General features: G+C 60.5%; 5 protein-coding genes across 5 annotated transcripts; 2 read left to right on the top strand and 3 right to left on the bottom strand.

Moving 5' to 3' along the window:
* Positions 1–62: 62 nt before the first annotated feature.
* Positions 63–3,429, bottom strand: CD72 (CD72 molecule). The gene is made up of 7 exons (XM_074856373.1): positions 3,328–3,429; positions 3,153–3,242; positions 2,840–2,929; positions 1,984–2,298; positions 1,587–1,735; positions 1,102–1,253; positions 63–201 (listed from the first exon to the last, which is right to left on the bottom strand). Exons 1-7 carry the CDS (start codon positions 3,410–3,412, stop codon positions 63–65), a joined length of 1,020 nt encoding a protein of 339 aa, XP_074712474.1. The 5' UTR covers positions 3,413–3,429.
* Positions 3,430–5,058: 1,629 nt separating this feature from the next.
* Positions 5,059–7,325, top strand: LOC141938307 (uncharacterized). The gene is made up of 7 exons (XM_074856948.1): positions 5,059–5,227; positions 5,338–5,430; positions 5,969–6,283; positions 6,414–6,562; positions 6,795–6,895; positions 6,958–7,131; positions 7,178–7,325. Exons 1-7 carry the CDS (start codon positions 5,083–5,085, stop codon positions 7,323–7,325), a joined length of 1,125 nt encoding a protein of 374 aa, XP_074713049.1. The 5' UTR covers positions 5,059–5,082.
* A 1,923-nt stretch (positions 7,326–9,248) lies between these two features.
* LOC141938306 (B-cell differentiation antigen CD72-like) lies at positions 9,249–12,318 on the bottom strand. The gene is made up of 7 exons (XM_074856947.1): positions 12,174–12,318; positions 11,971–12,063; positions 11,118–11,432; positions 10,839–10,987; positions 10,509–10,606; positions 10,003–10,093; positions 9,249–9,389 (listed from the first exon to the last, which is right to left on the bottom strand). Exons 1-7 carry the CDS (start codon positions 12,316–12,318, stop codon positions 9,249–9,251), a joined length of 1,032 nt encoding a protein of 343 aa, XP_074713048.1.
* Positions 12,319–13,356: 1,038 nt separating this feature from the next.
* On the bottom strand, positions 13,357–16,472 carry LOC141938304 (killer cell lectin-like receptor subfamily B member 1B allele B). Its single transcript, XM_074856946.1, has 6 exons — positions 16,424–16,472; positions 15,854–15,964; positions 15,261–15,341; positions 14,444–14,592; positions 14,069–14,172; positions 13,357–13,552 (listed from the first exon to the last, which is right to left on the bottom strand). The coding sequence occupies exons 1-6, from the start codon at positions 16,470–16,472 to the stop codon at positions 13,357–13,359; spliced, it is 690 nt and encodes a 229-aa protein (XP_074713047.1).
* A 214-nt stretch (positions 16,473–16,686) lies between these two features.
* Positions 16,687–21,212, top strand: LOC141938303 (uncharacterized). Its single transcript, XM_074856945.1, has 9 exons — positions 16,687–16,726; positions 18,064–18,708; positions 18,816–18,890; positions 19,007–19,084; positions 20,046–20,096; positions 20,176–20,211; positions 20,299–20,343; positions 20,535–20,678; positions 20,771–21,212. The coding sequence occupies exons 1-9, from the start codon at positions 16,687–16,689 to the stop codon at positions 21,106–21,108; spliced, it is 1,452 nt and encodes a 483-aa protein (XP_074713046.1). The 3' UTR covers positions 21,109–21,212.
* The last annotated feature ends 6,786 nt before the right edge of the window (positions 21,213–27,998 follow it).

Below are 27,998 nucleotides of genomic sequence, written 5' to 3'. Positions count from 1 at the left end.
GGGTTCAGCAGAACATGGCATGGGCGCACTCACCACAGCGGTGCTGGGGCCAGAGGCCATCATCACATGAAAGGGGAGCTTGGACCCGCCGCCTTCTCGCAGATCCAGAGGTGCAGGTCTTCGGGACCGGCACATTGGGCAGGTTTGATGTTTCCGCGGCTTATTATGGCACAGGATCCATTCGACTTTGACTGCCACGGCCTGGATGGGGAAACGACACACTGGGGGGCTGCCACCGCCTTACCCACCACCTTCTGCCAAGGCAGCCACAGCTGCCTCTTGTACGCTCGCACAGGAGGGGTTGAATGCTGCAGTCAAAGCAGGGATCCCCCAGTCCTCCCCTGATTTCACAGCCTGAAGCCTCAGCCAACGCACCCCTGCCCTTGGGCAGGCTGAGAAACCCCTCTGCAAAAGTTTGCATCGCTTGCGACTCCCCTTAGCCTCCACACTGCTTGAATCTCAGCCTTGCTGCTGGGGGATGTTTCATCCCTGCAGCACCCAGCAGTGGGGAGAGCCTGGTCATCCCCAAGGGTTCGTTGATGCCAGGAGGAGCTGCTCTGGGCCATGGGGCCACGGTGGGGTGCAGGCCCCCACAGCGGGGCTGAGAATGGAGGGGCAGGCAGCGGGCAGGGACTGGGTACCCAGCATCTGGCCAGACAGGTCTGTTCCTCCCCACTGCTCTCAGACACTGCAGGAGGAAGTGGTGGCGAGCTGGGGAGGGGGTGCACGTGGCGGGGAGGAGCCCAGGAGCCTCTGTGGGTGGGAAGGCTTGATTTACCCTCAAGGAGGAACCAAGGAGGCACCGTGGGGGATAGAGGTGTTGCTCAAAGGTTTTTTCTAGACCCCAAATAAAACTTGCGGTTTCTTTTCTCCCCTCTCGCTGCCTCCTGCTTGTGCATGCCCTACACGTGCCTCAACAAGTCCTGGCTTTCCATTTGCGTGGCCTCTAAGCATCTCATCACACCACTGCACCTGTCTCCCCCCGCTTCAGCTGCTTTGGTGCTCTTTGTTGCCCAGGGCTTGTGCCTGGGACTGGGTACCGATGGGATTTAAAATGCTTCCTAAAGCCATGCTGGAGGAGAGGGTTTGGCCATTGGGTACCTTTCATAAAGGGAGCCGTCCACCCAAAACCAGGCGTCTGAGACTCCCTCGCCATCTGGGTCCCCTTCCTCCAGCCAGCCGTAGTCATACCAGGGGAAACTGCTCTTCTGCAGCCCAATCCAGTATGGGATGTCCGCGTTCTTCAGAAAGGTCTGGGGAAGGAGAGAAAGGGCCTTTTAGTGGCTTTTCCATGGTACCTATGTGCTGCGGTGTTTGCAGGGGTGTTCATCTCCCCAAGGAGCTCCTGCAGCTGGAGCTACTTGGGGCAGGAGAGCTAGGCAGCCCTGGTGCCCTGCTCCAGCTTGGGCAGCATCCAGGGATGCCGGAGCCTCTGCCCAATGCATCGCCAACCACATGCTCCAGAGATCAGCCTTGCACCTTCCAATGTTTCGGTAGGCCAGGGGCCCCCAGAGGGGTGGTGGCCCACCTGGGGAGCCCAGGGCTGGATGCACCAGCTCCTGCCCTCAGCTCCCCCAGCACCCTACCGGCACGGTCCAGCGACTCCAGGATTTGGTGACCAGGAGCTGAGAATATTTCCTCTCGCACTCATCTCTGCTGTCCTCCCATGTCTTCTTCTCCGATGAGATGAAGAGGCACTTGCCCCTGTACAGCAGCCAGCCCGAAGGGCAGCAATCTGGGGGCAGGGGCACACCTCAGGTGCTTGCTCAGCCACAAATGCCCTGAGGGAGGGACTAGGAACAGACCCACATCTTCCCAGCAGACATCACAGGCTCAGCCTCCGTTCCAGGTGTAGCTTCAGCCTTTACACCACCCTGCCCCCACCATGTGGCCAAAAACACCAGTGCTCGTGCCTTGGCACTGTACCCACTGAGGGGTGCCAGCCCCCTGGGGCACCCCATCCCTGCTCCACCATCACCCTACCTATAGCCGTGCAGGAGCGCAGGATGGCCACAGTGCTCTCGCTGTTGTTGAGTTTCCCCTGCACCTCCTGCATCTCCTTCTCCGTCTTCCCCAGGACCCCCATGACGCGCCTCAGCTCGGCGTTCAGGCTCTCCAGCTCCAGCTGGCTGCTGTTGCCCTCTCGCCACACTCGCTGCAGCTCCGCTCTGGCCCACGCCAACTCCAGCCGCGTCTGCTCCAGGCTCTGCTCCCGCACGCTCACCTCCCGCTCGAGGCGGCCCTGCTCGGCCTCGTGCTCACGGGACGTGTCCTGCAGCCTGCGGGTGACCTGCCAGTCTGGGGACAGGGCGGGTGAGCTGGGGCACGGGGATGGGACAGCTCGGCCAGGCGGACATGGGACTGAGCCTGCTCAGGGGATAGGATGGGCAGGGCAAGGTGGGAAGGTGTCTGTGCTGGGTGGGAAAGGATGGGGAAGACATGGCAGGGAAGTGTACGGTCAGGGACTGAGCAAGGTCTGGCAGGGGAGAGCAGGGCAAGGCAGGATAGAGTGTAGGAGCAGACAGTGCAGGGCAGGGGCAGGGATGGTGCAGCAATACGAGGCTGGGCAACATCTGGAAGGGAAGGGAAAGGAGCAGAAACAAAGAACAGGGTAGGGAAGGTGGGTGATGGAAGGCAAGGGAGGTACCCATGATGTGTGAGGGATACAGGCCAGATCGTGGCAGACAGGGCAGACGGACCCAGCCACGAGCAGTGTGTGTGGGCATGCCTCTATTCACCCCCCTGTTCACGCACGGCACCCACCCCAGCCCAGCTGCCTCCCTCTCCGCGTGCTGCCCAGCCACCCCCAACCCCAGAAGTGCCCATCACTCCAACTCACAGCAAGCCCCCAGGGCCACAGTGGCCACCAGCAGCAGGAGGCAGGTTGCCAACAGCCCCACACGGATGCACCACCTCCAGGACCAGTGCCCTGTAAGACAAAACCGACCACAGGCATCAGCTGGTGAGCCAGGAAACTCCCGGCAGCCCCCAGACCTCCCGCCTGCAAGCAGTGGAGTGGTAGCATGGTGGCACAGGTGGCATGGTGTGGGCGCTTCCTCTCTTCAAGGATGTGAGCGGGAGCACGCCAAAACACCACCCACTACCCATGCCAGGACTTCCCCGGGTCCCCTGGGCTCCAGCTGGGCACTCACCTGGGCTGGGCTGGGCCCCATCCCCATCCTGCCCCACCGGTGCCGGCTGCATGTTCTCGTAGGGGCTCTCTGCCTCATCCATGCCGAGGGCTGTTCGAGGAAGGCAGGGGAGAGCGGCTGAGTCCCCGGGGCTGGGCATGGTGGGGGCAGCGCGGGGGGTCCCGCAGGCTCTCACCTGCCTCCAGCGCCTGGCTGGCCATGCTCCGGCCCCCCATCACCTTGGCAAACCTCAGGTCAGCATAAACCACACTTTGGGCCATGTGGGGAAGTGCTGAGCAATCCCTGAGCCCTGCTGTCTCCCACCGTGCCCTTGCAATGCCTTTCTGGGATGGTCCTGCTCCCCGGTGATTGAGCCGTCTCTCAGAGGTACAAAGGAGAAGTGCAGCCAGCGTCTGCAGAAGCAGAAGTTTGATCTGAGCTGTAGCAGATGGGACCAGCAAGGCACGGCTGCGGGTACCAGCACCCTCTCATTGGTCCTAGCACCACCTGCCCAGCCCCTCCCACACCCAAAAAGTTCTCATGGTCCCCCTGGGCACGCTGCAGGGCCAGGACAGCACAGCCTGAGGTCAGGGCAGTGGCTGAGCAAGAATGGATCCAAATCCCTTGGCCAGGGGAGAGCTGGGGGAGAGCAGGGCCAGCCTGGACACAGGACTACATTGCCCTGGGGACAGCCCTGTGGAGGGCTGGAGTTCTTCACAGATGCAGATTTCCCCTTCTGTCCTCTGGGAATGGGAATTTCCCCATGTAGCTTGTGCTGCTGCCTCTCATCCTCTCCCTGGTCCCTGCCTAGAAGACCCCAGCTTTGGCATCACCCCAAACCCTCCCACCAGAGAGTTGCACAGAGCAATGACACCTGCTCTGCCTTCCCTTCCCCAGAATACAGCCCCAGCAGTATCTCCTCCTCTGTCCCAACCTCCAGCCCGTCAGCATCTTGGAGGTCTCCACTGAACTGCGTGCAGAGAAAGTCAGGTTTCAGAAGGGGTGCTGAGTTGGGGACCCACTGGGCACAGCTGGACACAGTCAGTTCCTGGGGTAGGACTGGAGGTGTGCAGGGGTGCTGGTGGAGCACAGCATTGCAAGGCCACTCTCCATCACCTCCGCAAAGAGCTGGGGAAGTCCTTCGTCACTGGAGAAGGCAAAAATCAAGGCCAACTTCAAAGGGGACAGGAAGGAGGTTTGGAAAACTAAAGGTTGAATAGCTTCCACCGAATCCGCAGGAAAAAGACGGAGCATGTCCTCCTGGGCACACAGTGGTCCACACCCAGGGAGGACATGGTGGTGGCCCAGAGTGATTTGTCAAGGGCAAGTGGCATTTGTCCGACCTGCCTGCCTGCTGCCATGGGAGCACTGGGCTGGGGACAAGGGAAGAGCAGTGGGGGCTATTTATCATGACCCTTCGAGGTCTGGGACATTGTCCCCTGTGGTCTCCTTGCTGGCAGAGTGGGAAGACATGGCCAGGAGAAAGGGAGAACAAGAGCCCACACTGCAATGTGGAAACCCATTTTAGGCATTATGGCAAACATTTCTGCATGGCAGTGATGCTCAAACATTGCTAAACAGAGCACATCCATCCTGGATGCGGCCAGCCCCAGGGCGACCTGTTCCCACAAGGAAACCGGCCCCACTCTCCCCTGACGCAGGGACTTGGGCCTATTCTCAGTAAGCTGAGCCATGCAGCTCTGCCCAGCACCCCAACCCCGAGCTGCATCACGCTGACATCATCCCAGGGGACCCTGAGTACTTTCAGGGCGTGGAAGGGGACAGCACAGCAGTGCCGGGGCCAATGGCTGTGCCTTCCTGCTCCTCTCTGCTGCATCTCACAGAAAACTTCTGCTTATGCAAAAACCAGCCACACTTCTCCTTTGCAGCAACAAGAGAGTGGGCGACCACAGTGGGGCAGGAGCCATCGGCCATTGGGGCAGCCCAGGGCATGGCCCAGAGCGTGGTCTATGCTGACCTGAAATTTGCTGCGGCCTCCCCGCTCACTGCCCTCGCCTGCCCCGCAGCCCCTGATGAGGACGACAGCCCCTATGAGAACGTGCAGCTGGGGCCGGTGTCCGTGGAGCCCAGCCCAGGTGAGAGCCCGGCCGTGGCCACCACCATGGGGATGCCCCAGCGCAGGGTGGGCACTGGGTGGTGGCAGTGGGACCCCGGGGTGATGCCTGTGGGCGCTCATCTCTTGCAGGGCGCTGGACCCGGCGTTGGCGTGTCCCCGCGGGGGTGCTGGCAGCCAGCCTGCTGCTGCTGCTGGTGGCCACCGTGGCCCTGGGGGCTTGCTGTGAGTTGGGACAGGGGTCGTGGGGTGGGGGCAGCTGGGGAGGGGGGTCACAGGGAGGGGGGGGGCTGGGCAAGGGCCAGGCTGCTGGGGGTTGTCAGGGCCAGAGGGTGCCTGGGGCTGGTGGTCCAGGGGTGGTGCTGCTTCTTGCTTGGCCACCCTGAGCTGCCTTCCCACTGCCTGCACTGCCTTCCCACTGCCTTCCCACTGCCTTCCCACTGCCTTCCCCTTGCCTCCCATTGCCTCCCATTGCCTCCCATTGCCTCCCACTGCCTTCCAACTGTCTCCCCATTGCCTCCCCATTGCTTCTCAACACCTTTCCATTACCTTCCCATTATATCCCACTGCCTCCCATTACCTCTCCTCCCCTTGCCACCACTGGGGTGTCCTTGCCCTTCCCACTGGCACCCCCAGCACAGTCTCTGCCCACAGTCAGACACTCTTGGCTCACTCTCCCTTGCGAGGGCTGTGCCCTGAGTCCCATGTCCCCCTGGCTGAGCTGTCCCATCCCCGTGCCCCAGCTCACCCGCCCTGTCCCCAGACTGGCAGGTCACCCGCAGGCTGCAGGACACGTCCCGTGAGCACGCGGCCGAGCAGGGCCGCCTCGAGCAGGAGGTGAGTGTGCGGGAGCAGAGCCTGGAGCAGACACGGCTGGAGCTGGCGTGGGCCAGAGCGGAGCTGCAGCGAGCGTGGCGAGAGGGCAACAGCAGTCGGCTGGAGCTGGGGAGCCTGAATGCCGAGCTGGGGCGCGTCATGGAGGTGCTGGGAGAGACGGAGAAGGAGATGCAGGAGGTGCGGGGGGAGCTCAGGGCCAGCGAGAGCACAGTGAGCAGCCTGCGCACCTGCGTGAATACAGGTAGGGCTGTGGTGGGGTGCGGGGACGGGCAGTGATGCTGCCGGGGAGATGTGGGGGCTGATCCTGGCCAGGCTGGGCCCCTCGAGCGTCCGTGGGAGGCTGAGTGCCTGAGCCATGTCCCTGCCCCCAGATTGCTGCCCCTTGGGCTGGGTGCTCTACAGGGGCAAGTGCCTCTTCATCTCAGTGGAGAAGAAGATGTGGTGGGAGAGTTATCATGACTGCAAGAGGAGATCCGCTTCCCTGCTGGTCCAAGGCGACTGGCCATCGTGGACGTTGCCGGTACAGAGCAGGGGGGCTGTGGCACCCCAGGAGGGTGGGGGCAATGGTGGGGCTGGACAGAGCCCTGTGGAGCCAGCAGCAGCAGCATCTGTGGAGTTGCTGGGGTGACACTTTGAGCCCTGGGTGCCCATCCTGGCAGGCTGCGGGGAGGAGCACGGCCGGCCCCGGGGCTCTTGGGCAGCAGGAGGGTGTGGGGCATGGGGCAGTCAGTTGACAGCTTCTCTCCCCTCAGCATTTTGTGCAGGCTGATGGTGCCACATACTGGGTTGGAGCACAATATACTTCTGACAGAAAGAGGACTCCTGTATGGCAGAACAGCAAGCAGTTTGACTTGTAAGTGCTGTTTAACCCCTGTGAGACCCCCCTGGCAAAGGGGGTGGTGCTCCCACGAGCAGTGTCCTGAGGGAGCGGCCCCTGGGCAGAGCCCAGCTGCAGTGTACACTGCTGGGTTTCCAAGTGGCAGAGCAGGAGGTTGCGGGGAGGAACATGACCCTTCCTCAGACTGGTCCCAGTGCCAGGTGCCCTGCCTGTCCCAGCGACACTGGGACCTGTGGGAAGAGGAGTCCATGGTGAGGATGCTGCCACTGCCCCTCTGAGACATGCCCTCTCTCCTAGTTATGACTATTCTGCAGACTGTGGGCTAACAGCTAAAGGGATTATAGAGCCTTCAAAATGCACAAGAAAGTGCCAGTGGATCTGTGAGCAGCCCCCGAAGCTAAGCAGCGTATCTGAGACCCTCCTTCCTTTCCTGGTCAAGGACTGACTGTGCTGCCACCCCACTTCATCACGGGACTCAGGGACAGAAGCTGGTGTTGCACCCCAAGACCCTCTGCCCTGTGCACACATTGCCTCAACCGCATTGCAAAGCGCTGGGAAAGAGTGTCTGTATTGTAAAGCAAGGCTCATGGAAAACAGGCCTTATTCCCCTCTCTCACATTCCCGTATACACTTATACCACCTTGCACTGGTCCTCTGCGTGTCCCTGTGTTCCCCAGCCAGCACATCTCACAGTAACCCTGGACTCTGATGCAGAGCCCAGCTCCCGCCTCCCATGCTCCTCCCAGGCTGCCAGTGGTGCGCTGGTGCAGTCCCTCACCTGTCCTCTTCAAGGAGTCCTGTGGATTTACCGCCTGTCCCTTTCCTCAGCATTGACAGCTCCCATCCTGCCCTTTCTCTTGCCTCCATCATCTGGCCAGGGCTTTGGGCTGGGCCTTGCCTGGGGAGGATGCAGGTAGTGGTGCCATCAGCATGGGAAACTGCTGGGAAGCCCTGAAACTATGTGGGAGGTGGGAGAGCACTGGGGACCCCTGAGACCATGGGGGGTGAATAAGGGAGCCCTGATGCCATGGGGGAAATGGGGATGCAGTGAAGATCCCTGAGATGATGGAAGGGAAATGAGGGAGCCCTGAGGCAGTGGGAGGAAATGCAGGTGCAGTGAGGAGCCTTAAGACAGTGGGAGAAAGAAAGGAGCACTGGAGAGGCTTTGGAACATGGTGGAAAAGGGAGATCTCTGCCACCACGGGGGAAAGATCCGTAAGACCATGGTGGGACTTGAGCTGTCAGGAGAGTGATAAGGGACCCCTGTCCCTGACCTGGCTGGGGTGTGTGGGGGAGCCCAGGGGCAGCTCTGACTTTCCCTGTCTCACTCAGTGTTTCTCCAGAGGGGGACGAGACAGGGACCACTTTGCTAAGCTGGATGCAGGCAGCTCCTGGGAGTGGAGGTGTGGAAGGAGGTTGGTGGAGCCAGCCCACAGCATGGTGAGACTGGGAGGCTGGGGCAGGATTGCAGGAGGTCCACTGCAATCTCAGCTATTGTGTGAAACAAGGACTTGCTGTGTTTGGCTTGTCCTGGGGAGCCCAGTCATGGTCTCCGTGGTGCCTACAGAGGAGCAGGCTCCCTGCTCCTGGAGACCCGAGCTCCAGCCACCACTACTACCCAGTGTCATTGGGCTCTGCCACCATAAGGACACACTGCTGACTCCTGTCCAGCCTCTGGTTCGTGGGTCCGCCAGGTCTGTTCAGCATGTCTGCTTGCTTGCCCATCTTGACACGTGTCGGGGTCACCATTTGCCAGGGCCCTTACTTCTCCATGCGGGAACAGGAACGACACAACACCAATATGATGATCAGATCGTCCGTTTATTTCCCAATCCTTGATACATTTATATTCTACTAAGTTCCGTACACGTGCTCATCTATCTTCTAATAGGCTACAGGTTGTCTGCACGTGCTGTTCATGCGCCTCTACAAGCATTTGCATTGGTTAATTGCAATTAATACATAAAGCCCAAAACTTGCCAAAAAACTCCCTTATCTCACACCGTGTTCTGCTCAGACTTGTGTGCTTTTGCTGACCACAGGTGTTTCTCACTTATCTGCTATCTTGTGTGTTTTTGCCAGCCTTATTTTGCTGGCCTTGTCTTTGTCCTTGCATTCTTCTGCCTGTACTAACTTCCCTCCAGAGCAGCCCAGACTCCTACAGACACGTGGTGTTTATCCTTCCTTCCCAGCTGCGGGGGTCACCCCTTCCCCCATCCAACATCAGCAAGCTTCCATCACCCAGTTTCTCCAGGCCCCTCCAAACAGCAGTCCTGCCCACCAGTATACCCACTCCTGTCCAGTTTGGTATTGCCTCTGAGCTGGTTGAGGCCATCCCATTCCACAATCCAGAGCACCAGTGAAGGCTTCAAGAAGCACCAGCCCCAGGATTGACCCCGCAGGAATGTTGCCAGTTGGATGAGGGATCACTGACACCTCCTGCAGCCCTCCCACCATCCAGGTTTCTGCCCACCTTCTTTTCCTCTTCTCCTGGCCACATCTCTCCACTCTGCCAGCAAGGAGACCAGGGGAAACCACGTGACCTCAAAGGTTCATGATAAATGGCCCCCATCGCTCTCCCCTTGTCCACAGCCCAGTGTTCCCACAGCAGCCAGCAGGACAGACAGACAGCACTTGCCCTTGGTAAATCCTGCCTGGCTTTCCCCATCTACCAGCATGTCCTCCCTGGGCCTGGACCATCACATGCCCAGGAGGACATGCTCTATCTTCTTCCTGGGAGAATAAATCTCAGCTCTGCAACAGTCTGTGGCCAAGGGACACATACGGAGGGTGGAGAAAAGGGAGGACAGGAGTCAGCAGCAGCCAGGGGCAGAGGCAAGGGGCAGGCAGTAAAACCAAAGGACTACCTAGGGGACACGGTCTGGGGACACCAATGGCACCACCATATCCAGCTTCACAAGGTGCAAGAGGCACCTCCCAAACCAGCCTCAGTGGAAGGCAGCAGGGGTGAGCAGGGCTTGGTACTGGCATCCCCTCCCTGGGTCACAGGAGCTGGGGCTGAAGGGCAAGGGCTGGGGATGTAAACATGGGCATGAGTAGGCAGAAATACAGTCTCTTTTCCACAAGTCTTGTCTTAAAATGCAGACACCTTCTTTCCCAACCTGTATCCCCAAAGCTACACAATGCAGGGATGTGGCTGTGCAGGAGGAAAGGGTGTCTTTGCTGTGCACCCCCAGGTCCTGTCCCTCAGTCCTGCGATGGAAGAGGGGTCTCAGAGTTCATCCCTTGGCTGGGAGAAGAAAGAGGATCTCAGACGGACTGCTCAGATTTGGGGGCTTCTCACAGATTCATGGAAAATTATCAAAGCAATACTAGTTGCTTATATGTCCATAGGATGTTCTTGCACAGAGAGGGAACCAACTGTTTCAAAATGGAAGGAGCATGTGAGAGGTGCCACCATAATGTTCTCAGCACAGAGCCAGCACTGTGGTGCCCCTCACACAGCTGCAGCTCCAGGGCCCCTTAGCCTGGGCAGGAAGGCCAGAACACTGCCTGTGCCCAAGCATCGGTCCCGTGGCCAGGACAGATGCCCAGACAGTGCCTACCACCTCTGCCCATGACTGGTGAAGGTGGGAGAGGTGCAGGTGGCCAAGATGGAACAACTTACTCTTTATACAGCTTCTCATAGAGACCCTCAGTTTTATCATGATGATTTTGATATCTCTCGTCAATCCAGTACATGCCACCATCAGCCTGCACAAAATGCTGAGGGGAGAGAAGCTGTCAACTGACTGCCCCATGCCCCACACCCTCCTGCTGCCCAAGAGCCCCGGGGCCGGCCGTGCTCCTCCCCGCAGCCTGCCAGGATGGGCACCCAGGGCTCAAAGTGTCACCCCAGCAACTCCACAGATGCTGCTGCTGCTGGCTCCACAGGGCTCTGTCCAGCCCCACCATTGCCCCCACCCTCCTGGGGTGCCACAGCCCCCCTGCTCTGTACCGGCAACGTCCACGATGGCCAGTCGCCTTGGACCAGCAGGGAAGCGGATCTCCTCTTGCAGTCATGATAACTCTCCCACCACATCTTCTTCTCCACTGAGATGAAGAGGCACTTGCCCCTGTAGAGCACCCAGCCCAAGGGGCAGCAATCTGGGGGCAGGGACATGGCTCAGGCACTCAGCCTCCCACGGACGCTCGAGGGGCCCAGCCTGGCCAGGATCAGCCCCCACATCTCCCCGGCAGCATCACTGCCCGTCCCCGCACCCCACCACAGCCCTACCTGTATTCACGCAGGTGCGCAGGCTGCTCACTGTGCTCTCGCTGGCCCTGAGCTCCCCCCGCACCTCCTGCATCTCCTTCTCCGTCTCTCCCAGCACCTCCATGACGCGCCCCAGCTCGGCATTCAGGCTCCCCAGCTCCAGCCGACTGCTGTTGCCCTCTCGCCACGCTCGCTGCAGCTCCGCTCTGGCCCACGCCAGCTCCAGCTGCGTCTGCTTCAGGCTCTGCTCCCGCACGCTCACTTCCTGCTCGAGGCGGCCCTGCTCGGCCGCGTGCTCACGGGACGTGTCCTGCAGCCTGCGGGTGACCTGCCAGTCTGGGGACAGGGCGGGTGAGCTGGGGCACGGGGATGGGACAGCTCAGCCAGGGGGACATGGGACTCAGGGCACAGCCCTCGCAAGGGAGAGTGAGCCAAGAGTGTCTGACTGTGGGCAGAGACTGTGCTGGGGGTGCCAGTGGGAAGGGCAAGGACACCCCAGTGGTGGCAAGGGGAGGAGAGGTAATGGGAGGCAGTGGGATATAATGGGAAGGTAATGGAAAGGTGTTGAGAAGCAATGGGGAGGCAATGGGGAGACAGTTGGAAGGCAGTGGGAGGCAATGGGAGGCAATGGGAGGCAATGGGAGGCAAGGGGAAGGCAGTGGGAAGGCAGTGGGAAGGCAGTGGGAAGGCAGTGCAGGCAGTGGGAAGGCAGCTCAGGGTGGCCAAGCAAGAAGCAGCACCACCCCTGGACCACCAGCCCCAGGCACCCTCTGGCCCTGACAACCCCCAGCAGCCTGGCCCTTGCCCAGCCCCCCCCCTCCCTGTGACCCCCCTCCCCAGCTGCCCCCACCCCACGACCCCTGTCCCAACTCACAGCAAGCCCCCAGGGCCACGGTGGCCACCAGCAGCAGCAGCAGGCTGGCTGCCAGCACCCCCGCGGGGACACGCCAACGCCGGGTCCAGCGCCCTGCAAGAGATGAGCGCCCACAGGCATCACCCCGGGGTCCCACTGCCACCACCCAGTGCCCACCCTGCGCTGGGGCATCCCCATGGTGGTGGCCACGGCCGGGCTCTCACCTGGGCTGGGCTCCACGGACACCGGCCCCAGCTGCACGTTCTCATAGGGGCTGTCGTCCTCATCAGGGGCTGCGGGGCAGGCGAGGGCAGTGAGCGGGGAGGCCGCAGCAAATTTCAGGTCAGCATAGACCACGCTCTGGGCCATGTGGGCAGGCACCGCCCAGGTGGCAACAGTACAGGGACTCGTCCTGCCCTCCTCCACCACAGTCAGGTGGCATGCTGTGGCCAAAACCACGTGGGATGGAGACGCATATTCATGTGCAGAAAAGCAGAAGTATTTGCTTTCTTTGCAAAAAGTGGTTTTATTTCTGAAGCCGCTCTCACTTCGGGGGGTGGGAGGTGAACGAGCTCCGTCCCGGGCAGCACGGTCTTATGTGCCTCCCCAGGCTGCGAGCAGCCTCGGGAGCCAGTGTGTACTGGCCACAGCGGGGCCATGCTGCCCCATGCATCACCTTCCCCATCCCAGCCCCTGCCCGGGAGAAAGGATGCAGTGACTGTGGGGGCTTGGTCCTCCGCATGTGCCTGGAGGGACTCCCAGGGATGTCCATGCTGGGGCTGCATGCTGATGGAACAACTCCAGTGATCTATATCAAAACCTTAACAGGTCCCAGGACCAAACTCCTCCAAGCCAAGCCCCAGCAGGCCTTTTAGGCTCTCACATGTCACCCAGCCTCAAAGCAAAGTGAGGGCATTTGCTGTCACCTCCTCAGAGGCAGGCACCAGGAGACAAGGTGCTGCCCAGCTGGAGCCCTCAGTGGGACCAGGGAGGCCAAGGGTCACCTCTCAGCTGCCTTTCCCAAGAAGCACCTGGGAAGCCACCATGATCAGAAAGCCCAGAGCTTTGAGGGAACCTGCTCCAGCCTGCACAGGAGCTGGTCCACACTGCCACAAGGCCATGAGGATGCAATGCTGGCTCCTGACCACTTCCTTCAGTGCCACAGCAGCTGCTATTTCCCACCAGGCAGCGATGTGACCGAGTCAGCTGAAGGATGGACCTCCATCCCACCACCCTCATCCCTCAAAGACAGCCACAGCATCCAAGTGCTAGAGTTTATTGGCAAAGTGCAGAGATCCAGGGAGCTAAGGAGGTCTGAGTGAGGAGGCAGCAGTGGCTGGGGATGCCCTTGTGCTGGGGTTGGTCAGGGAACAGGATGGTGGGACAGGCTGGAGGTCTCCATGGTCATCAGGACCCCACACAGGTGTAGGTGGTGTTTCCCCAGAGGAAGGTGGGAGGCGAGGACCGGAGCCACTGCAGGGTGGCTGCTCGCTGCTCGCAGATCCAGCCGAGGGCTTCCCCACACAGACCGCCTGACAGCCCCAAGCCTGACACTCTGCCACAGGCCAGGAAGGATCTGGTGGACCGCTGGATTGGGAAGAACCTGCAGGGAGAGAGCAGTCTGAGATGGAATGGGCAGGAAGGGCTGAGGTCATGCCCTTAGCATCTCCCGCAGCCAGGGACTGGAGGTTGCAAAGAGATGCTGTGAGGCAAAGCTCACCCTCCCCATAGAGCACTCTTCCCTGACACCCTCCTCACAACGAGGACACATGCTTGATCCCCACCCACCCTACCCCCATGTGTTTGACATGCAGCCCCAACCCAGCACCCACAGGTCCCTCCTGTCAGGGCTCTGCACCAACGAAAGCCTGGGAGCCTGCTTTTGGGGGAACCCCTCACAGCCTCTCACCCAGGCAGGGTGTGGGCACCAGAGTCAGGCCCCTGCAATCTTTGCTTCCCCAGAATGCCCCAGTGCAGCCCTGGGAAGATGAGAGTGGCCAAAATGTGGAGCACATGTCCGTATGCCAGTGGGTTGCCTGTCCGTCACCCCCCGTCACCTCCCCAAGCCCTGATGCTGGACCCTCAGCAGCCCTGGCGGGGGACAAGCTGACAGACTCACCCCTTCAGTGTGGTGCCATCCAGCCACTTCCAGTCAGACCTGGCACCATCCCGCTTCAGCCCCACATGGAAGACTTCCATGTGGGCTGTGCGCAACAGGAAAGCCTAGCACAGGAGAGGACACGCATGAGCTCTCTGGGGGAACTCAGAGAACCCAGCCCCAGCCACACAGTTAGTGATGGGGGCTGTGCAGTACAGGCACAGCATCACCGGTTCCCTGCCTGGAGGCTTGGCTGGGCTTTGGGCTTGTGGGCCAGAGCCAGGGAGCTGAGACAATGCTGGTGATGGCTGGGTGACAGCTGAGGGACCTTGTGGTGGTCACCAACTCAGCCCAATGCCCATGGGGAGCTGGACAGGCCAGGCTGGGTGCACTCACCAGGGTCGTGTTGGCTTGGATGGTGACCAGCTGTGCCCCTCTGGAGCAGCAGTCCTCTCTGCTCTGCTCCCACGTCTTTTTGGCAGAGGAGAAGTAGTAGCACTGCCCTGCATCCCAGAGCCAGCCGGCCGGGCAGAACTGGCATTGCCCTGCACACCAGAAATTCAGCCTGTGGGAGCAGCGAGGGCAGGGCAGCTGGCAGGAGCTAACCCCAGACCCCAGCCCAAGGGACAGGAGGGTGACAAGGAGCAGCCAGGGTACCAACCAACCCGGCGTACTCCTGTGCTGGCTCTTCAGAGAGGACACTCCACTGCCCCTTACTGTGGAGCCCAGCTCCCACATCTCAGTCCCAGCTCCCCAGAGGGAGACCCAGGAGAGGTGGGCTGGTTACACAAAGGTGCTGGCATCAGACAGGTTGGTCAGGGACAGAAGCTCCAGGTTTTGGGGTGTGATACAAACATAATTTTCAAAGCCTTGGGAATGCAGTCAAGATTTCAGATTCACCAGAGACCAGTTGAAAGAGTGTCCGATGCCATCTGGCACACAGATACTCGTGGAAGCCATGAGCCTGGTGCTGGTGGTGTGTCCAGGTGATGCTGAGCCACGCTGGGGTCACCTCTCCCAAACGGGCGCCAGCAGTGCAGCCTGTTCAGCAGTGCTGGGGCAGCTCTTCTTGCCGTGACCCAGGGGACAGGCAGCAAGGGTGAAGGAAGACTTGGGGAGAGACACATTCTGGAGTAGGGACAGATCCGGCCTCTTGAAAGGAGCAGTCAGGCCCTCTCCAAACCTCACCCAGGAGCCTGCCAGGCTCTCCTACCTTGCACTGTCTGTTGCTGACAGCTGGAAGTCTCCTCCATACTCCAGGGACCATGGGTGCAGCTTGCCTGTTGCCCTAAATCTACAGAAGAAAAGTACAGGAGTGTCCCCGCCAACCCCAGGCTCCTGCTTCCAGCAGCACCAGTGCCCTCTCCCACGAGACAAACCCACAGCTGCTGCTGAGAGCATCCCACCCTTTGGGTGACCTGTCAGCCAAGCCCACCAAGGTCCTTATGGCTTTTGCTGTGCTTGGGAGACCATCACACAACAGGTTTTCGGGGAAAGAGCTTCTCCCTTTTGGTTTCAGTGTCATCGTTCTCCCTCTCCCTCCTGTCTTCATTTTGTTGCCATGTGATGGAACAGGATGCCCCACCACCATCGCCCAGCCCACACTGTCTCTGCACCTTCCTCTCTCACCCAGGCAGGTGAGGTCTTGTCTCACCAATTTTCCTCCTTGCCCCAGAACCCGCAACACCCTTGGCCCCAAGCAGGAGGGCCCAGCTCCATGGGCAAATTGCAGCTCTGTCTTTTGGACTGCATGGTGCCAACCCCGACCCCAAGACCCCATCCGGAGAGGTCCCAACAGGTACTCACAGTGGAAGCTCAAGCCAACAAGGATGATTTGTGCCAGGAGGAGCAGCAGGGAGAGGAGAGCCAGGCTGAGGGCTGCCCAGCAGCAGGGCAGCCGCACTGGCTGCTGAGGAGCTGAGAAAGGGAGTTAACCTGGGCCCTGGGGACTTGGTGGGAACAGTGGGGACCCCCCTGCCAGGAAAGCTCTGTAACCCTGGGCTGGGTATCAGGAGACAGTGGGGGATCCCAGAAAAGGTGAGGGAGAGCCCATTTGCAGCACCTTGCCCCTCCTAGCAGTTGTCTCCCTGCAGACAGCACTTGGCACAGGGTGGGGAGAGCAGAGCAAGGGGTACCTGTGTGCACTGGGGTGCAGTGAGCATCCCCTGTCCTTGAGCCCCTCCTGCCCCTTGTCCTGAGAGCAGGCAGTCTGCAATGGGGCTGGAGAGGAGATGTTTGGGAGAGGATACCCGAAAGGAGGGACCAGCGGGGAGCAGGGCTGGGAGAACAGCCCTGCAGAGATCAAGTGGCTGTAGGAGGGCAGGGGACCCACCAGGAGAGCTGGGGTGCCAGTGGCAGGGAGCAGCGCGCCATTACCTGGTGTGGGGGGCAAGCGCAGATCGGCATATGTGACCCCCTCTTCCATCCTTCCCTTCGTCTCTCGCTCTGCACCCCACGAGGGAAGTGGCAACCCCCTTCCAGCCCCCTTCGGCAGCCGGGTGTGACACGAAATGGAAAGTGTCACTTCCTGACGGGTCCCCAGAGGCACCACCTGGGCCACAAATCTGGGGGGTCGCAGTGCTGCCAGCAACCAGGGCAAGGGGGAACCCCGGCGAAGCTGGCACCTGGGCTTTCCCGGCATGAGGGAACCCCACACCCCTGGCTTCAGGGCAGCGAGCGGTGGGGATGACTGCTAGCTCAGACGTGGGGCCAAAGCTGGGCTCAAAGGGAAGTCGCTACAAGTATACTTGAAATTGCTAATGTACAGGGACCTGTAATATAAGACACTTAGCTTTAATGTTAGACATCCCTCGTATTTTGCTAGCTTTTTTCCCCCTGTATTTTTCCTGTATTTTACTGTAAGGTATATAATTTCATTCATACTTTTTCCTAACTACCCTCTGTACTCATTACCCACTTGTAAGATGTTTTGAAACCTTTAACTCCTTGCCTAGTAAAGTTAAGACAGACCTTGGACAGTCTGAAAAACTCCCTGAGTACATCCCTAATAGCAGGAACCTAAAGAAACTGGTGCCAAATAAGACGCTAGTGTCAAGATAAGTGCTGAAAGCTGGAACAAACAGGAGCTGAAGGACGGATGAAGTAACTCTATGACCATATATGGACACTAGAAACCTAAAGTTCACTAAGGGACATTGTGAGAAAGGCTGTGTGGACCCCTAAGGAGGGGAGAAGACCCTCACTCTATTTTTACTACGCATGCTCAGACTGTAAATGAATTCTAAGAACCATTAGCATAAGACTGCTTTTTCTAAGAAATCTAATGCATATGTATGCTTTTTGTGTATATTAGTCAGAGAATTTTGTTAGTAAGTGCGGCACTTGTGGTGGAGCGATCCCCAGTGCTGCCCAGCGCTGCGAATAAAGAATCCCTGCTCGACAGTTATACTCAATCCTGACTGTTGAGTGAAGCTCTTTGTTTCAGGCTGGGCAGATGTGCCGAGGCTGCTTTCCCTGCCCTGACCCCTCGGTGCTCAGCAAATCTGTCCTAGGGACTGTGCAGGGGACCTGTGCGTCCTTGGGGAGCCGGATACGGGGCCCTGTGTGCATCCCCGGTCTCGGCGCTCTCAGAGCAGCAAGGCCACAGGGTGTTGGCTCAGATGTGGTTTCTGCCGATTTTTTTGCATGGGGCTGCAGCTGCATCTCAGCCCTGGAAAGCGGGGGCTGGGGTGCTCCTTCCCCTCCCCGAGCCTTGAGGGCTAGCGTGATGGGCAACCCACCTGTGGTGGGGGGCAGAGACCCCCACACCCCCAGGGGTGGTCCTGCCCTGGGTTCCCTGCCGCACCGCGCACCCCTGCCCCTACAGCCGGGCAGGGCGGGCAGGGCGAGCAGGGCAGGCAGGGTGGGGATGCCTGTGGGCAGACAACGACCCCTCCGCCGGGCTGGCGGGTGATGGAGTCGGGAGGAGGGGGGCACGGCGCGGCCAGGACTACGTTTCCCAGCAGCTCCTCCCGGGGCTGCACATGCTCGCTGCGTCTCCCGGAGACTCCCGGCAGCTCCCGGCGCGGCGCCCGGTGCGGCGCAGGGACGCTCGGTGCGGCGCCCGGTGCAGTTCCCGGTGCGGATCCCCGCGGCTCCCGGTGCAGCTCCCGGTGCGGATCCCCGCGACTCCCGGTGCAGCTCCCGGTGCCGGCCCCCGGCGCGGCTCCCGGTGCGGCTCCCGGTGCAGCTCCCGGCGCGGCAGACTGCCGGTGCGCCCTCGGGAGCGCACGGCCGAGCCCCGGAGCTGAGCCCTGCCCATCCCGGCCTCGCCACCGGCCCGGGGCCGAGCTTTCCCCCGGCACCCGCCCTCGCCCCCGGCAGCATGCCCCGCGGGCGAGCCTGGACGCAGGCGGAGGTCAGCAGCCTGCTGGCCCTGGTGGGGGGCTCAGGAGAGGCCGCCCTGCTCATGGCCTCCACGTCGCGACCCAACGAGGCGCTGTGGCGGGAGATCTCCCAGGGGCTGGCAGCGGCCGGCTACGGGCGCAGCGTGGCCCAGTGCCGCTCCAAGTGGAAGGCGCTCAAGCAGGCTTTCCACTCGGAGCGGGAGACGCGCCGGAGAGCTGGACACCACTCGCCCCGCCTGCCCCCGCACTACCGAGCCATGAAGAGCATCTGGAAGGCGGCCGGGCGCCCCGTCTTTGGCGAGCGGAGAATGCCAGGTGCGTGCCGGGGACGGGCAGGACATGGCTGGATATGGGATGCTGGGAGAGCACTGGCGCTGCATGGCCACCCCGAGTCTGTTGATGATGTCTTTCTCTTCCTCTAGACCTGGTGAAGCTGCCCCCCAGGAGACGCAGGTCAGCCCTTGCCACCCGCTCTCCATCCTCACCAGAGCCACCAGGTACCCATGGGCTCAGGCAGGCAGAGCGGGGCTTGTCCTGGCTGTGGGATGGCAGGAACCCCTCATCTCCCAGTTACTGAAGCTCTTTTCTGCCCTCCCTCACCCTCCTTCTGCAGAGCATGACGTTGGCGAGGATGCCCCGGGCGCACTGCTGTCCCCGCTGCTGCAGCGTGCAAAGGACGAGCCAGAGAGCTGTAAGTACCGGTCTGCCCTGCTGCACCGGGCTGCACGGCCACGGCTCCAGCCCAAGCCCATGCCAGCATGATGGGAACGGGGAGCTTAGAGGGTCGGGGGGGCCATCACGAGCGCCTCAGCAGGGATTCTCACCAGTGGGGGTGTTGGGACTTCTCTCTCCAGAGGCTTTGGCTCCAAACCAGCCCAAGCATGAGGGGATGGGGATGGCTGGGACAGGTCAGGAGGGGTTCCCCAGCTCCGACCCACCCTGAGGGCATGGTGAGGCTGCTGGCTGCCCCATGGCAGGTTGCAGGGCTCAAGGTCTCTAAGGGACGGTGGCTCTGATCTGGCCCAGGGGTCTCTCGTGGCTGTGCGGCACTGCAGGGCATGTGACTCCCCTTCCTTCAGCAGGTCCTGGTCCCCCCTTCCCCAGTAACACCGTAAGGCTTTGGATGAGTTAGGACTGGGTGTGAGGGCCAGAGGTGCCCGCAGCTCCCCAGCCCCGCAGCCCACCCAGGGGCAGATCCTTGTGCCCCCCTCACTGTGCTCACTCCCGGGGGTTTGGCACGGAGGTGGTGCAGGATACCGTCCCTGGGTCTGATTTGCATGGGCGCCCCAGCCAGCATCCCACACTGGGTAATTACCTTCTGTCTCCCTAAATTCCCCCTGCAGTTTCAAGTGGATGTGGGATTCTCCTTCACTTCCAGTCCTAATCTGTTGTGTAGCGCTGCTGCGTGCTGCTACGCCGCTGCTGCCTTCCAGCCCAGAGGTGGCTGCATTGCAGTGGTGGGTGAGTGACTCCTGCTTTTGTATCTAGCTTGTGAAACGCTTTGGGGCCCTGCAGGGTGCTGTGGAGCTGTGGCTAGGGCATGTCGGGCTGCGGGGCTGGCCGGGGCAAGCTGGGCAGACCCCAGGCTGGTGGTGATCCCCTGGCAGGTCCTGTCAGACAGCGCATCTCTCCTCTCTGCTCTCTCCCAGCAGCCAGTGGGGACCACGTCGCTGGAGTGCTGCCCGCTCCCCCCGCCGTGCCACGTAAGGCTTTCCTTGTCCCACTCAGCCCAGTAAACCCCCTTGGCCCTGCAAGCAGGGTCTGATATGGTTCTCATTGCAGACGCCAGTCGCTGCTTCCCGTCCCTTCCCCTCCTGGGTGAGTAGCATACCCAGGCCACTGTGCTCATGCACCCTGGGGCAGGAGGTAGCTGCAGCTCATGGACTGTGTGTGCTCTCTCTCCAGGCTCTCATACTGCCCTGAAGCACGAAAGAGCCGAACAAAAAGCTGGTAAGTCTCTGGCTTTGAGCAAGTCCCCCTGCTCCAGGAGACAGCTCTGATCTGTCGGCCCGTGGGGACGGAGGGCAGAGCCTCCCACAGGCAGTGGCCTCCCGGAGCTCTGCGGTGAGTTCAGTCTGAGCACAAGGCTTGGGTGGCTCCAACACTATGGTTGCTTCCTCCATGCCAAACCATCATGACAGGTTTTCCTGGTGAGTCGTCCCCAGGGATGGGAAGAGGAAACCAAGTGCTGTCAGTGGCCGCCACAGGCCCAGGCTCCCCCGGGACGGCTGCCATGAGCGAGCAGCCAGCAGCAGGTGAAGAGGCGTCAGACACGAGCCTGCACGGTGGGTCCTCCCTGCAGCATCCCGACAGCCTCACAGTGGGCCCTTGGAAACGTGGTGAGGGTTTGCTGCCACTGACCCCCCTCTCACTGCAGGCTCTGGCGTGGCAGGCTTGCTCCAGAGCGTCCAGCAGCTGCTGGTGCAGATCCTGCAGACATCGCGGCAGCAGCAGGCACTGCTGGAGAGCCTGGCCAGCGACACCATCTCCCACCTCCATCTCCTCTCCCACAGCCTGGTGCAGGTGGGCGAGACCCTGCACCAGCTCCTGCTCCGGCCACAGACCCACCCTGGCCCCCTCGGCAACTACATCCCCCACATGCCTCTTTTCGAGGGTGGTCCTGGGGTACCCTGCTCCCCGGACAGTCCCCACACCTCCCCGGATCACAAAGAGGAGCCTCAGGTGTCCCCTGCCGCCGGCTGCACCCCTCCGTGAGTGCCACCATCCCTGGCCCCTGAGGCAACGGCATCGCTACGCAGTCACGGCACAAATCTTTATAGCAGAGGCCCAGATATTTTGGAAGTTTATAGAAGAGAGACATTTTAATAAAATTAAAAATAGCTTTTGTACCAGCAATGGCAATCGACCGATTCCTTCCCCCTCTCCGGGGGATGTTCCCCTTCTCACTTTCGAGATGAGCAGAAGGGGAACTCAGCTATTTACAGCCTCCCGAGAAACTCCCAGGCCACACGCCGTGGGGCAGATGTGCTTCTCTGTCCCTGTCCGCTCCCCAACAGCTTCCAGCCACTCCTGGGGCAGGCAGGACCCCAGCCTGGAGAAGGTGCTGCCAGGCCGTGCAGGGGAGCAGGGATGCTGGTGGGGCTGAGGAAGGCAGGGAGCCCAGACAAAGCACAGGCTGCATCCTTCTGCAAAGGAAGGGGCTGGAGTGGGTGATGCGGGGCAGCACTGGAGCTGGGGAGGCAGCACGTGATGCAGCCGTGGTGCCTTGGTCACCAGGTCCTTGGCTGGTCACTTCCAGCGGGCAAGCTGGGCCTGTCTCAGCTGGTGCTGCGAACTTGAAGCATCCTGTGGTGAGCCCCCTCCTGCTCCCAGGCCTCAGGACATGGATCACCATCAGGTAGCAGTAGCTGCAGACACATCATGGCATGTTGTGCTTGGCAAGGCGGTCACTGGCTCTTGCCCGGACCCCCACCACCTCCACCAGGATGCCCACGTCCTCCATGGAGATGGGGTGGATGTGCCAGCTGTCTCCAGAATCTCTTGGCCACATCCAGGGAGAGGATGTAGCCACTGCTGCTGGCGTAGGGTAGGTAGATGTCAGGACAGTAGTCCTGCCTTGCCATGTGCCACTTGCTGGAGGGCTGGCAGGTGACCTGCCACTTCTCCCCAGAGGAGAGGGACCCCACATAGAGGGCAGTCCACGCCAGGTCAACCCTAGCCAGGAAGGTGGGCAAGCAGTTCATGTTGAACTGTTGTCATCCATCTTGAGGATGTCATGGGGCCGGCACTGCTCAGATCCCGTGCATGACCTTCAGGGTGAGATTGCAGTACATGTCCCTGCAGCTCCCCAGCAAGATGTGCCTGAATTCCTGCCCTTCCCGCTGCACACCCTGGCCCACTACTGCCTCAGATGTCTGCCCCACCAGAAACACTGTCTGCCAGGGGCTTGCCAAGGCACCCCACATCCTCCAGATGCACATGCCAGCCAGCTGGAACATCCCATGTGTGGCCAAGCCATGGAGAGTGGCCAGGGGCATGGCCAACAGGGACCACCAGCGAGGTGGCCAGGCTACAGCACCAGCGAGCAGCAATGTCACAGCGCAGCTGGCCTCTGGCGGGGGAGAAGCGTGGGTGAGCAGTGCTGGGAAAGCCCGTGACCTCTCACGGCACCGTCCCTCGTCCCACGCCAGTTGGGCACCCTGGCGCAGAGAGAAGGGCCATGCTGTGGAGGCACACCGGCCCCGTGGGGCAGCAGGCAGGGAGCTGGGGCCGTGGGGGCTGCCGGGAGCAGGGCCAGCCCCGGTGGGCATGGTGCTCCCACGGCCACACACAAACCATCCTCTGTGCTCCCGAGCAGGGAGCAGAAAGCGGCTGGCTGCTGGCCAGCAGCTCTGGCCCCAAGCTTTACGGCCGTGAGGCCGCTGCCTGCAAACAGCTCTGCCCTGGCTTTCCCCCTCAGGGACCAGTCTGGGTGGGCAAAGGCAGGAGAAGGGTGGGATCTCCCTTCCTGAGTGCTGCTGCTTGCAACCAGTGAGGTTGCAATGGGGGGGCACCTTTGGGCAGCCGTTGCCCATGCTCCCCACTACCCTTCCATGCTCCCCGTCATCCCACTGAGCTCCCCGCCACCCTGCCTTCCTCCCTGCCATCCTGCTGTGCTCCCCGCCAGAGGCTGCAGCCTCCTCCTTCCAGCCCTAGGACACCATGGCACCCATTCCCCGAGTTTTGGGGGTGCTGTGGCAGCGGGGCAGGCTGTTACCCCAAACAGAAAGGGGGCAGGTCCCTGGCAGGAGGTGAAGTGCCGCGAGGGGGTGCCCCAGGAGGGGGCTGGCTGCAGAGGAGGGTGGGGTTACATCAGGGGCTGCAGTAGGGTGCTCCGGGGGTTGCAGATCAGGGGTGCATGGGGTGGCATTGGATGTGCAGTGGGGAGACAGCGGTGTGAAGTACCAGGAAATGGGGAGGGCTAGACCCAGTGTGCAAGGGGCTGCGGTGGGGGTGCAGGGCGGCGGCAGGGGTGCAGCAGGGTGGCAGTGGGGATGCAGTGGGGTTGCAGGGTGGTGGGGGGGGTGCAGTGGGGGTGCAGTGGGAGTGCAGTGGGGGTGCAGGGTGGCGGGGGGGTTCATTGGGGGTGCAGTGGACGTGCAGTGGGGGTGCAGGGTGGCGGGGGGGTGCAGTGGGGGTGCAGGGTGCATTAGGGGTGCAGGGTGGCAGTGGGGGTGCAGGGTGGCGGGGGGGTGCAGGGTGCAGTGGAGGTGCAGGGTGCAGTGGGGGTGCAGGGTGGCGGGGGGGGTGCGCTGCCATCGCAGGCCGCGGGGCGCTGAGCCGGACCGGGCTAGAGTGACAGCTCCGCAGCCAATAGGAGACCACGGAGGAGAAGCAGAGGCGGGGTCAGGTCAAGGCCCGCCTGGCCGTCAGGGGCGGGGCCGGGGAGCGGCTCTCTACCCAATCGCAGGGGCTGCGGCGGAGCAGGGGCGTGGCGGCCAATCAGACGGCGGAGCAGGGGCGTGGCGGCCAATCAGACGGCGGGAAGGGACGGGGTGGCCAATCAGACGGCGAGGAGGGGCGGGGCGGGGCGAGGGCGCGGGGTCGCCCTCGTGACGTCACGGGCGGGGGATTTCCCCCCCCCCAGGTGCGGTCCCGGGGCTGCTGCTGCAGCGGGGTTGGTACCCGGCCCCCGCGTTGGGGCATGGCCACCCCCTCGGACTGCCCCCCCAATAGAGGGCCGCCTCCTCCGTGCAAAGGGGGTGACTCCCCCGCCTCCCCGGGATCTGCTTCACCGCCCTGCCCGGTGCAGGGGTGCGTGGAGTGGGCTGCTGGGCTGGCCTGGGGGTGTCCTGCCAGGGGCACCCTCTGCTCTCTTCCCTGCCCGTGCAGCACGTCTTGGGGTGCCCCCTGCCCCCCCCCAGCTTGGGCACAGGGGTGTACCAGAGGGGCAGTGGGGCAGGGCTGGCCCCCAGCCCCTTCCCAGCGAGCCCCCAGCCCTGGGATGCGGGCACCGGGTGGTTTCAGCAAGTAGAACCGGGGCTGGCACCGAGGGGATGCAGGTGGGGAAGGGTCTGACATAGCCAAAGCCATCGCCTGTTCCTGGGGGTGTCCACCTGAAACAAGCCCTGTGCCTGGTGAGATCCATCCCACTCCAGACACAGGCAACGTGCCCAGGGTTGCAGGGCTGGGGTGACAGCCTGGAGAGCACAGGGCAAGCCTGGGGAGAGGAAGGCAGGCTCAATTTGGGGCATGCGAGGCCTTCTCCAGGCTGGAAATGGGAGGTGAAAGCAGCAGCAGATCTCCGCAGGATTTCAGTGCTGCCGTCTGGTGGCCTGGGGACTGTGGCGGTCCAGCTCTGGGCAGCCAGGACATACAGCCCCTTCCCCCTCCATCCCAGATAACAGCTTGAAACAGGGCAGCTGCAACATAGCGAGCAGCACCCCTGCACCCCAGCAGCCATGCGACCTCAGGGTGGCTAGAGCAGACCCCTGTGGTAGTGGGGGCCTGGGGGAGGATTTCTCCCTGGATTTATCCTGCTCTGGAACAAGTCAAAGCAGCACCACTCTCCTGATCTTCTCCTTGCACGGCCTGCTCCAGCACAGAGCCTGTATGTAATGTCTGGAGGAATTGAAATAATTCAGGAGCAATTTACCTGCCAGTGGAACAGGCAGTGACCCCTTTGTCCCTGTAGTTCCACAAAGCAGAGGTGGTGGTAGTGTGACCCACATGACTGCCCCGCGCGAGCAGCTTTGGGCTGTGTCCTGTGGTTGCCTGCTCCCGCTGCTCAGTCCTGCAGTTTCCCCACTGCACCAGCCCCTCCTCTCCCTTTTCCTGCCCCAAAAGGGTGCCCCAAGCCCTGGGGTGACCTGGTGAGGGGCACACAGACCCCCTGGCCACAGCTCACCCCGCAGCCCAGTTCTGATGGCCACCCTGCTAAAGCCCCCAGCTGCGGCAAAAGACTGGGTGTTGGCATTAGGAACAGTCCCCTGGTTCTCAAGCTTTTGCAAAATCCTTCTCATCAACTCGAAATGCAGAAGGAGAGGTTTACCATGGGGTAAATCAGGGTGCAGCATGACTCCCGCCAGCGCCCCATGCACACACCGCTGCTGCCTCCTCATGCCTCTCCCTGTGCACGTGGTCGGCATTTGCAACTCGGTGCTTTCTCCCAGGCTGCTGAACGCCCAGCCTGCTGCCAGAGATGGGGCTGCAGCCTCTGCCAGTGGGGTGCCCAGAGGGATGGACAGCTCCGGGCATGGAGGCACCCCAGTCGGTCCTTAGGCACTTCTCTATTGTACTTTCTTTTAAAACCATGATGCTTTTCAATGAAATGGAGTAATTTTCACCAGCAATTCTTAACTCTTCATAGGTGGGCCAGAAGACAATGACAGAGTATTTGGGTTCATCATCATGCCCTGAAGGTCTCACACGCTGCAAAGCAGCACCAGGCATCTGCACCCGCAAACAACCATCCGGCTGGGATACAGCATGGGATGGGTTAGGGAGAACTCTAACTCCAAAATGAGTGAAGCAGGAGAGGGTGTCTAAGGACAAAGAGAGGAAGCTGCTTTGAAGTGTATCAGGGTGTTTATCTTGATGTCAAGAGCTGTAGTTCACTTTTTTAATGAAGTGGCTCCCCACTTTGAAGTGAATCCTCCTTGTGCTGTGCCTGGCTATGGCTCAGGGAGATCCTGCACAGACTTCACCCTCATCAGGCATTAATTTGTCTCATATGATTAGCCTGAACAATGTTGCAGCAGACAGGATGAGACAGAAGTGAAGACTGAGGGATGAGAACAGCCAAGCTGCCTTCAGACCCGCTGGGCAGAGGACAGGGTCGGGTGGGTTTTCGAAGGCAGCCTGGAGCCGGAGCACACCTGGCGTCTGAGATACTGAATTTTGGTTGAAGGCAGGGTGCAGGGAGATGCTCAGCCTCTGGGAGCACTTGGGACCTCCGGCAGTGGGGACTGCATCCTGATCCTCGGGGTGTAGTAACGCTTATGGGGTCCCTTGAGAGGAGTTGGGTGTTGCTCCAGGTCCCCTCCAAAACAGGGAGGAAGCCTCCATCTCAGATTGTCCATCTTCCCCACAGGAGACGCCTTCATTAGTTAATTAGAACAACAATCCTCATGGGCTCGTCTGGGATTTGTAGCTGTGCTGGCAGTAGATTTGCTGACTTCAGGCAAGTGCTGGGGCAAAGCTGCTTGGGAGGACGCGGTGCCCAGCGCCCACTGGGACTTACCTCCCCTCCTGCTGAGCTGGGAGCCTCTGGTTTGCACTTGTTCCAAGTCTATTTAATTTTAGCCAAAATACTCCTCCTCAAAATGTGGAGCCCCAGGTTTTAGCCCTGGAGGTGGCGAAGCATCTTTATATAAAGTAAGAATAAACTGTACTATTCCCCTTGGTGTAGGCACCACTCGCACTCCAACAGGAAGATTGAATGTGATTTCTTTAATACAGCTTCCATGGAGAGCACTGTTCATACATAACAACATATTGCTTAGCAGTTGGTTCTCTCAAGGGAAATTTTAGTGGTGGTATTTGAGTAGGGGGAAATGTTTTTTATGAGAAAACTTTAATATGCAAGCCATAAAGGGAATGGTGGCTTTGCATCCCATGGAAAATGTTCTCAGCCTCCGCTAACATGGTTTTATCTTCCTCTGCAGGCTTGCTTCTTAAGATAAATTTATCCAGGATTGCATTTGGTGTAACAGTTTGATTTTTGTTGGTGCGAAGCTGATTTCTCACGAGAGTATCTGCCTTAATTTCCTACCACTTGACAGCAAGCGCAGCTGCGCTTTGTACTTGTAGACTTTGTTCTCACAATCACAGCCCGCAGGAGATCCTTCCCCTGCTTGCTGGCTGCGACGCGCCGAGGCTGCTCCTTCAGCAGCATCCTTCTGTGTTGATATAGGGGCCCTGAATGTCTGCTCCGGGGCTAGAAACTCTTGACATTCTTATCCTAACACAAAAGGAAAAGGCTTGCAGGACACAGAGGTCCTACTCCAAGGTTCATCTGAAGGAAGTAGGTTCAGGTTGCAGCACTCTGGTGCACCCTTGGACACCCCCAAAGTCTCATTTTCACAGCAACACCTTAAAGCTTGCATTGGAAAATTATTTGCAATTTTACACTGCTGCCAAAGATCTTCCTCAAAACCTTTTTAGGGGTTGTTTTGCTCTGGTTTCCCATGTAACTGCATCCCCTTCCCCATGCTCTTCATTTTGACACAGCTCCCCTCCTTGAGGAATGACCTTTCCCACCCATTCGCCCACTCCACTCTGCTCCTCAGCCACGCTTGCCCTGCAAATCTCGTTAAAGGACGCCTTCATTTACTGGAAGTCTCCAGCATGCTGCTCTGAGCAATTCTCATGCTGTCTGCAGGCGCTCTGCCCTCCTGGCTGCTCTATTAATTTCTTTTAGCAAGCTCCCTGATTTCTATGCAGTTCCCTTGATGAAGTCAAGCACGACTCAAGTGGCTTTTCCGCTTGGCAGAGCAGCTCTTCAACAGCACTCTTCTAAATTGCCAGGGATAAAGACCCAAGTCCGGCCCCCCCTGCAGGTTCCCCCACCAGCCTCTCCAAGAAGCTCAATTACCAGTGACTAAAAATCATGGTGATTTGCATCACCACCACATGTGCCTGGTCTCCCATGTCATGGTGTCCCC

This window comes from Strix uralensis, chromosome Z, assembly GCF_047716275.1.
Source record: "Strix uralensis isolate ZFMK-TIS-50842 chromosome Z, bStrUra1, whole genome shotgun sequence".
In the NCBI taxonomy this organism is placed as follows: Eukaryota; Metazoa; Chordata; class Aves; order Strigiformes; family Strigidae; genus Strix; species Strix uralensis.
The sequence above is the reverse complement of the archived record's forward strand: the minus strand, read 5'-3'. Positions and strand labels throughout refer to the sequence as shown.

Coding starts and splice junctions, on each gene's coding strand:
- CD72 (XM_074856373.1), bottom strand. CDS start 3,412: ATGGCCCAAAGTGTGGTTTATGCTGACCTGAGGTTTGCCAAGGTGATG. Junction 3,243..3,327: donor CAGCCAGGCGCTGGAGGCAG/GTGAGAGCCTGC, acceptor TTCCTCGAACAG/CCCTCGGCATGGATGAGGCA. Junction 1,254..1,586: donor GGAGTCGCTGGACCGTGCCG/GTAGGGTGCTGG, acceptor CTCCTTCCCCAG/ACCTTTCTGAAGAACGCGGA.
- LOC141938307 (XM_074856948.1), top strand. CDS start 5,083: ATGGCCCAGAGCGTGGTCTATGCTGACCTGAAATTTGCTGCGGCCTCC. Junction 5,228..5,337: donor GTCCGTGGAGCCCAGCCCAG/GTGAGAGCCCGG, acceptor CATCTCTTGCAG/GGCGCTGGACCCGGCGTTGG. Junction 6,284..6,413: donor GCGCACCTGCGTGAATACAG/GTAGGGCTGTGG, acceptor CCCTGCCCCCAG/ATTGCTGCCCCTTGGGCTGG.
- LOC141938306 (XM_074856947.1), bottom strand. CDS start 12,318: ATGGCCCAGAGCGTGGTCTATGCTGACCTGAAATTTGCTGCGGCCTCC. Junction 12,064..12,173: donor GTCCGTGGAGCCCAGCCCAG/GTGAGAGCCCGG, acceptor CATCTCTTGCAG/GGCGCTGGACCCGGCGTTGG. Junction 9,390..10,002: donor GTGTAGCTTTGGGGATACAG/GTTGGGAAAGAA, acceptor CCTTGCTGGCAG/AGTGGAGAGATGTGGCCAGG.
- LOC141938304 (XM_074856946.1), bottom strand. CDS start 16,472: ATGGAAGAGGGGGTCACATATGCCGATCTGCGCTTGCCCCCCACACCA. Junction 15,965..16,423: donor GCGCTTGCCCCCCACACCAG/GTAATGGCGCGC, acceptor TCCCTTTCTCAG/CTCCTCAGCAGCCAGTGCGG. Junction 14,593..15,260: donor TCAGCAACAGACAGTGCAAG/GTAGGAGAGCCT, acceptor TCTGGTGTGCAG/GGCAATGCCAGTTCTGCCCG.
- LOC141938303 (XM_074856945.1), top strand. CDS start 16,687: ATGAGGGAACCCCACACCCCTGGCTTCAGGGCAGCGAGCG. Junction 19,085..20,045: donor AAAGGACGAGCCAGAGAGCT/GTAAGTACCGGT, acceptor CTCTCCCAGCAG/CCAGTGGGGACCACGTCGCT. Junction 20,344..20,534: donor AAGAGCCGAACAAAAAGCTG/GTAAGTCTCTGG, acceptor CCATCATGACAG/GTTTTCCTGGTGAGTCGTCC.